This window comes from Antennarius striatus, chromosome 18 (genome assembly GCF_040054535.1).
Source record: "Antennarius striatus isolate MH-2024 chromosome 18, ASM4005453v1, whole genome shotgun sequence".
Lineage (NCBI taxonomy): Eukaryota > Metazoa > Chordata > Actinopteri > Lophiiformes > Antennariidae > Antennarius > Antennarius striatus.
The window spans coordinates 21,012,415-21,021,133 of NC_090793.1; the positions used below are offsets into that span (position 1 = coordinate 21,012,415).

At 40.3% G+C, this 8,719-nt stretch overlaps 1 protein-coding gene across 1 annotated transcript; it reads left to right on the top strand.

The window, feature by feature from the left end:
* Positions 1-215: 215 nt before the first annotated feature.
* On the top strand, positions 216-8,447 carry LOC137612460 (sodium- and chloride-dependent GABA transporter 3-like). Its single transcript, XM_068340999.1, has 14 exons — positions 216-856; positions 955-1,089; positions 1,184-1,321; positions 2,082-2,163; positions 2,406-2,538; positions 2,618-2,752; positions 2,977-3,080; positions 3,221-3,345; positions 4,605-4,717; positions 4,803-4,940; positions 5,046-5,148; positions 6,028-6,128; positions 6,928-7,095; positions 7,747-8,447. Exons 1-14 carry the CDS (start codon positions 706-708, stop codon positions 7,852-7,854), a joined length of 1,734 nt encoding a protein of 577 aa, XP_068197100.1. The 5' UTR covers positions 216-705; the 3' UTR covers positions 7,855-8,447.
* The last annotated feature ends 272 nt before the right edge of the window (positions 8,448-8,719 follow it).

Genomic DNA, 8,719 nt, shown 5'->3' on the forward strand with positions numbered 1-8,719 from the left:
TGTTTAACTCAGCTGTGATGATAAAGTAAATAAAGTGAAAATATAGCACTGTATATGGCAGATTTCAAATAAAATTCTGAACGTAGCTACATTTGAAGCAGGTTAAGGAGACATTCACCCTTCCAGCTTTTAACTGTAAAAAGCCAAGGCTTCTTTCATACTTCATAAATGGTTTATGGCTGTTTAATTTTTCAACATGAGGAAATGATCAATTCTAGCCTCTTAAAGTTAAAAAGAGTAATAAACACAAGAGTGCATTGAAAGGTCAGACCCCATCTAGGCTGAAAATTGTATTTGATATATATGAAGACATCAATCATTCACATCTTTCCCCAGACACAAAAACATGTGTATACCTGTGGAGTGAAATCATCTCACAGCATCAGTAAGACTGACCAACATCTCTCCAACATTACTCCTCCAAACTTGAACTCGTTGTTTTTACGGCTGCAGCAGTTTCACAAAGTGGGAATTCATTACTTGTGACAGTAACAGTCATCAACAAAGTGAACCTAAATAGTTGCTTTGTCTGGATTTGATGATATTTCATGCAACCTCTGGCAACTGACAGAAAGGGAGACGACACAATGTTGGTTGTGGAACTGGTTTTGTCATCGAGGCGATGAGGCAGCGTCCCATCAGTGAACACAGAGGTAGAAGCACAGACCAGTCAGAGCAGAAACAGCTGACATCGTAGCAGCTGAGATGAAGAGTACAAAGAACGAGATTCAGACAAGTGATGAAGAGCGAGGAAAGTGGGCCAGCAAAAGAGAATATATTCTGGTTGTTGCAGGGAATGTTGTCGGCTTGGGGAACGTGTGGAGGTTCCCTTATCTGTGCTACAAGAATGGTGGAGGTGACTATTTGAAACTTGTTTTTGGTACAATGCAATTGTTGAAAAGCATTGATGCTTTAATGGTCTTATATGTCTGTATGACTGTTATCCTCCTACAGGTGCCTTTTTGGTGCCATATGGTCTGTTAGCTATATTTTCCGGGATACCTCTGTTTCTACTGGAGATCTCAGTGGGTCAGTACACTCAGGAAGGATTCATCACCTGCTGGAGGAAGTTGTGTCCACTGGCAAAGGGTGAGCTGATCCGAGTTAACAAGTTTGATGCTAATATGTGAATTATAAAACCACTGTATTCTAAAAGTCACAAAAATGTGTTTTTCTCTTGAAGGAATTGGAGTTGGACAACTGGTAATTTCACTCTCAACAGTCATCTATGTCATAGTTGAAGCGTGGACTCTCTTCTACCTGGTGTTCTCATTCAGATCCACGCTCCCCTGGGTCTCCTGTGACAACACCTGGAATACAGGTAGGACTTCTATGTGACTGTTTTCAGTTGCTCTGTATTGTAATGTTTTGAGATTTAGATTCATTCTCAGGTTGTTGTAGTTGCAGACGCTATTTGTTAGTTAACTCTAACAGTTAGTTAGTTAACTCTTTGTAGTTATTGATAACTGTAGCACTAAAACTAAAAAGCAATCTAATATTTTGTGGATTAATGTTTTGTATGTCTCTAAATCAGTTTCTTAGTTCATCTAATAAACACGATGGGTACCTATTAAAACCCATTTAACTAGCTGCACAATTAGCGATAATGCATTTGTTGTGAAGGCAGAATTCACAGGGATATGTCGGCGGGTAGGCAGGGGAGAAGAGAAGTAGAACCAACCACAAGAACACAGCCATCCCTGGTCTGGCCACTTCCATCATGCTATGTTGGATATCATGACTGATCTCATTTCTAGGACTATGTATTTGTCATATGCAAACATCATGCTAAAGAGCTATGAGCCACTCCTCAAGTTCAGAAGGAGGATGTGTGATTTCTACCTGGTGCTTTCAGAAATAATGACCAAGCACACAAGGCATGTACATTAGGAGCCTTTCATGCCTTTGTTTGCCTGTTATCTTATTTTAGCTGAATTTTAGCAAGAGAACTGAACATGTTTTCCACCACTGATTTGTGTCACCTGATCTTCAGCATAACACACACAAACACATTCCCATCATCACATCCAGAATATCCTATGCAGTCATCCCCACTGAAACTTGTCTGTTCCTCAAACCAGCTGACTGTCTCGCGACGTTTGATTCATCTAATGTGACTACAAATCAGACCAAAGGGACTCCAGCAGCAGTCGAGTTCTGGGAGTGAGTCCAACTCAATATGAAATGTTTTCATGTTACTTCAGGAGGCATTTTGTATTTCACTTGTTCTGGTTCTTAGTTTGAATTTTCAATCTGCTTTGCTGAGAGACATCTGAGAGTTTGAAGATTTGTGTTAAAGACAACAGAGAATTTAAATAAAGCCAAAAAGTTTTGTGTTTCAACGTATTTCTCCACACAATTCATGTTACTTTTTAGTCCTACGTGTTAAATCTGTCTCTCCTCAGACGGAGGATGCTGGGCATGTCTGGAGGCATTGAGGAGCTGGGCAGCGTGAGATGGGAGCTGGCCTTGTGTCTTCTGGCCTGCTGGGTCTTCTGCTACTTCAGTGTCTGGAAAGGAGTCAGATCCTCTGGAAAGGTCCTGTAGAAACAGTTTGGTGCCAATAATTATCAATCACTTTATTGACGAACCCTCTAACAATGCTCTTTTCATTCAGGTAGCTTATTTCACAGCCACGTTCCCCTACGTGATGCTTCTGGTCCTGCTCATTAAAGGCTTGACTCTACCTGGAGCTTCTGAAGGGATCTACTACTACCTGTACCCAGACATCAACCGCCTGGCTGACCTTCAGGTGGATATTATGACAGTATACAGGCTGACATGCATCTCAAGTAATTGGGTTTTGTTCGCATTGATTTAGACACTTAGTTTGCTTTTCCAGAAGGCTCTAGGCAAACATTCTCCTGTCTTTTTTATGGCTCATTTTTGAATAACTGCTCCATTTTGTACTTTGTTGACTCTGCTACAAGCAGAACTCACACTTCAGTACATAATCATCCTTCTATTACGTTGCAGGTCTGGATAGAAGCAGGCTCCCAAATATTTTTCTCCTACGGTCTTACTGCAGGGGTTCTAAATGTCCTGGGCAGCTATAATAAGTACCACAACAACTGCTACAAGTACGTACATGACAGATACCTCAAGGAATGTGATGCTGGTTGCAAGTGAAGTGGCTCTTGCGTTAGACTGATGAGAGCCGCACGTATCATTAACATTGGTGCCTCTTAAAGAAGGCTCTACTGTCTCTGTGTGGACCCAGGGACTGTTTCTGGATCTGCGTGCTGAACAGTGGAACCAGTTTTGTCGCTGGATTTGCTGTCTTCTCTGTTCTTGGGTTCATGGCTCATGAACAGGGTGTTACGGTGGATAATGTGACCGAGTCAGGTAAAGTATATCTGCAGATTTCATCAAAAGCAATGTTAAACATGTTAAGTACATTCACTCATTCATTCATTTTTGCAACCACTTCATCTGCTGTCGGGGGTCGTAGGGTGAAGCAGTTGTAAAAATGAATGAATTTAACATGCTTATCATTGCTTTTTATGAAATACATTTAACTGTTAAATGAATTATGTACAGTAATTCTTTGCTTATTCCTGCTTTAAGATACGCAGCTTCACTACATCGCAGATTTTTACTCATCACGTGATACTGTACGCGCATGCTATTGGCTGACAGCACCCGTGTGTGCGCTGCATTCAGACTCACGGTTCCTCCCACTACTTTTCTTTAATACAAAAGAGTTTTAAACAGTCTGTGATAGCCCGTGTTGTTGTGAATTGCTCTGAGTTGGCCTATGTGCGTGTGTTCTGCATGTGTTGGCGAGACTGAGACGGGGGCGTAAGAGCCAGAGTGCGAGTGGGAGATTGTTGTCAGTTCTAGTTTGTTCCTTGTTAACTCTTAGAACCCTGACCTATTCTGGCTGTTTTTTGGTACCTTTGATATTTGTCTCTATTACCACATTAAAAATGATTCAACATACCCATGCTTGGTATGTTTATCTTCAGCGCAACTTCAGCTATATGAAGAGATAGTTATTATTTCCCTGTAACTTATTATTTTGATATATTGGGCTATGATCAAGTGTAGTGTAATGTAGTGTAGCATCCTCGCCCACAGTAAGAAACACCGGGGGTGTTACAAGTCTGTAAGAGTGTGGGGAAAGGTAATACAGATAGAAGGTGGTTTAATATCAGTATGGGGAGGGTTCGTAAACGTTTAAATTACCGTAAATGATCAAATAAATACTTGGTCGCTGTATCGTGGATTTCGTTTTTTTCCGGGTGGTTCTGGAACGCATTAACCACGAGGAACGAGGGATCCCTGTAGTTGGATTTGCACGTTCTCTGTTCTCCAGCTTCCTCCCACAAAAGGCAATAGAGGTAAATTGGTGACTCTACATTACACATAGGCATGAATGTGAAGGTGGGTGTGAGAAACTGGCCCCATCTCATTGGCCCCAGCTTGAAAGGGCCCCAAACAAATCAGCACTTGGAAAAATTACTGACTGAATGAAATACAATGAATGAATGAATGAAAGGAAATGAATGGACGAATGAATGAATAGACACGTGAACGAATGAGTGAATGAATGAATGAATGTTGTCGTCCCTAACCCAAACCCTAACCCGGTCCCTCCACAGGTCCAGGTCTGGCCTTCATTGCGTACCCTCAGGCCACAGCTTTGATGCCTTTACCACAGTTCTGGACCGCCTGCTTCTTCCTGATGCTGTTTCTTCTGAGCGTTGACTCACATGTAAAAACTTTTTTCACTTCCATTTCCTACTGATTTGAAGTAGATATCTAGACACAAACAAAATTGTTAATTTCATTTCTGTCAGTTTGTAGCAGTGGAGAGTATCTTCAGCACAGTGAAGGATTTGTTTCCAAGGTCATTCCGTCTACGAGTGAGGCACGAGATCTTTGTCCTCATCGGCTGTATAATACTCTATCTATTGCAACTCACGGTGGTGACTGAGGTAATTAGGAATATTGTAGTAAAATCATCACTATAAACAAAATGAGAAGTTATATTACATTTTAATTAATGTGTCCATTCAAATCTCAATATTGTTTTGCCTTAGGGAGGAATTTATGTCTTCAATCTCATTGACTTCTACGGCTCGACCAGAGTCTGTATGAATTTCATGGCTATTTGTGAATGCATGGCTTTGGGCTGGATTTTTGGTGAGTGAACAGATTTATACTGTTGATAAAAGCCCTGGATCGACTTCAAATCCCTGGAGAACACTGTAGAAATGGTCAGACAGATCTAGTGTCATGTCATTTTAATTTTAGAAAACAGTTGTCCTATTTTTAGTGGTGGCTTAATACTGATACTGATCAATCGACATTGCATTTTAATGGTCTATCTTCTTTCCTTCCTTGTTTATCAGTTAAGATCAAGTATCAATATTCATCAATGCATTCGACAACATACAGCACCCAGGATTATATGAACACACAAACTCCTCCACTTAGTTCGTGTGGAATTGTTTTGGAATAATTTTTACATCCTGCTTCAAAGCGGTGATGTGTTGTTATTGTCACTGATTGTCTCTTGGTTAGTGAATCCACCAAATATCTTCACAACCGTTCAGATAGAAAGATGGAACCAAAAGCACACGACTCAGGCAGCAAAGGGGATAAAAATGAGATGATGACCTTGACCTTGAGAAAACTAGGTCAAGGTCAAATTTCAACTTTTGTACACTCAGGAACCGGATAAGATAGAAAGATAAGGGAGAAGGCCGTGTGAGTAAGACCATAGATCAAAGCTAGTGCTCTGACCTACCATCATTGATCAAAGCTAGTCTTTTGATCAGTGACAGTAGGTGGGAGCACTAGCTTTGATCTTTGACCTATGCAAGAAGGTCAGGGTCAAATTTTGAATTTAGGGGAAAGCAGACCAGGACTGTGTTTGCCATGCTGCAGATGCTGCAGTCTGTGACTGCCTTGGTTCTAGTTGTCTTTTGATTTTGTTGACAATGAGAGAAATTTAAAATATCACCATTCTAATGGTCCTGCCTTCCGAGATTTTGACAACTCTTTGGACTTCATCATCAGGCGCTGAGCGTGTTTCCAACATCATTGAAGACATGACGGGACATAGACCTTCGGTGTTCTTCAGAGTGAGCTGGAAGTTCATCATTCCTCTGCTGTCACTGGTGAGGCAGAGACACGGTTAGCATTGATTATACATAAAATACATACAGTGTAGTCAGGATTTAATCTGTAGACCTGACTTGTAGTAATTTAGATATTGAAATACCATTTTGATATTTTGAATTTCTTAATATGTTCAGCCAGGCTGGATTAGTTATGTTCCCTCTAGGAAATATTACAAAACAGCTATACACAATGAGCACACAAGCAAGTTAGCACTAACCCTTAGCTTCATCCTCTAGCAGTTACACTGTCATAGTAAAACATTCATAGTCAAACATTTCTTCAATGTGTTATGTCATTATGTAAATAATTTTTTGGGCAACTTCTAACCCACATAAGACTTTGTGTGACTCATCTTCCATGACTTTCTCTCACTAGGAAGAGTTCTCTCTGTCTCTAATTTATGTTTAGGACTACGCCCAGCTGAAATGTTAAGATAGATAGACAGACAGACAGACAGACAGACAGACAGACAGACAGATAGACAGATAGACAGACAGACAGACAGACAGATAGACAGATAGACAGATAGATAGATAGATACTTTATTAATCCCGGAGGAAATTGTATGATTACAAATGACTCAAGTGGAATTACTTCAGAATTGTCTCTGTCAGCAAAGTTTTCAGAAGCATAAAGGTACTGCTACAACACTTACCAACTGTATGAACAAGCAGGTATTATCTTCCTACTCCAAATTCAAAGATATGCAAGACTTATGCCATTGTGACTACGCCTTAGTGAACGTAGGACTATCTTTATTACCGGGATGACCCTGACATAAAAACCTCTTCACAGATTTCCTTTGTCCTCTACCTGGTTGACTACAAGCACCTCAAGGTGAAAGACTACATTTACCCTGACTGGGCGTACGCACTGGGATGGACCATGACCCTCTCCTCTGTTCTCATGGTGCCGCTGTGGGCAGTCGGACAGATGTGTCTGACACCAGGAACCTTCAGACAGGTTAGAAGACTGTTCTCTTTTGTGAGATGCTGAATGTTTCCTCAAATCATTCAACACACTCCATTGTGTGCTGGTAGGTTTACTAACCCAAACACTCTAAAAGAAGACCCAAAGTGTCCCCTGTATTGCTCTGTGCTAAAAATACGCCAACATTATTATATACACAGTCCAAGAGCCTATAATGGCCAGAACAACCCAATATGTTACTGGGTTTTCCACTGTCCTGCATACTTTTGAGTTTTCCAGTGTGCCTTTATCCTGTAATAATGAGTTTGAAAAGTTACACCACTACCGAATGCTTGGTATACAGACTAGAGCAAGTTTGGTTTGCTTGCAGATATGTATGCAAGAGGCAGTTTTATGAAAGCAGGCGGTTTTGAAAAAGCAAAGTGAAAGCTGTTTTTACTGAAAACAATGCTTAAAAAGGGCCAATGGCTTGTAGAAAAGAACTGGCACCAGAAAGAGTTGAGAAAGGGACTCGCTTGGATCTTTAGTCACCACATCCGAAGTCAATAGCTGCACCCTGACTATTGATATCAGTCATTTATGGATTTTAACATGTATGTTATGTATGTTTGCTAATAATTACACAAATGTTGTTCCATGTTCCAATGGCTATGGTAGTGTGTCAATACACTCATCTCGTTCCAGCGTTTGTCTGTCCTTTGTCATCCTGCTGAAGATCCGGCCTGGCAGGGAAGAAAAACGGTAGAGGAGGCAACAATGGTGCAACTGATGATGCCCACAGTGACAACTTAGTGTGACCTGTAAAGTCAAATTACACACACACACACACACACACACACACACACACACACACACACACACACACACACACACACACACACACACACACACACACACACACACACACACACACACACACACACGCATTTATTGGTTCCCAGAGACGTATGACACAAGTCAAAATATGATGTATGTCAAAAATAACCATTCCCAGTTCTGTACTGTACTTTATTTTCAATGCATCTCTATAATATTTAATTAATGCAAATCTATTTTAAGCTTGCAAATCCTATTTTTAATAAAAGGGTTGTGTTTAGTACAGAAAAAATAACAAAATTTATGCATAGTCATTTGGTGATGTGTAACACACATTGCAGATGCTTTATTGGTGAATGAATGATAAAGCCTTTTTTATGATTATAAAACAAATACAGAAATTATTATCATCTATAAGTAACATAACTAAACTTGATTCTTATTTTTCCTTGCACTTTTTTGTGAAAACCGACGTATAATCAAGAACGATGTAAGCCAAGGTATATAAGATTGTGTTGTATCACATATCTTAACGTCCTTTGTTTAGACATTTTGTTGTATTTTACTCAAACTGGAAAATAAATTGCTTTTGTGATTGTTTGATCAGTATTTTGTATATATTGAGAAATAGGAAGTTTATGCAAAACACCAAAAAAGGTATAATAATGAGCATGCTGAACAGTGAGTAATTGATGGTATCATGACCATTCATTTCCAGCTTGCCCAGAACCTGAGAAGTCCCAACGGCCAATCACAGAGCCTGGGGAGCCACACCCCAAGAGGCAGCCAGGGCACCCCAGACAGCACCCGATACCAAGGATCCATCAGTAGATCCAAAGCA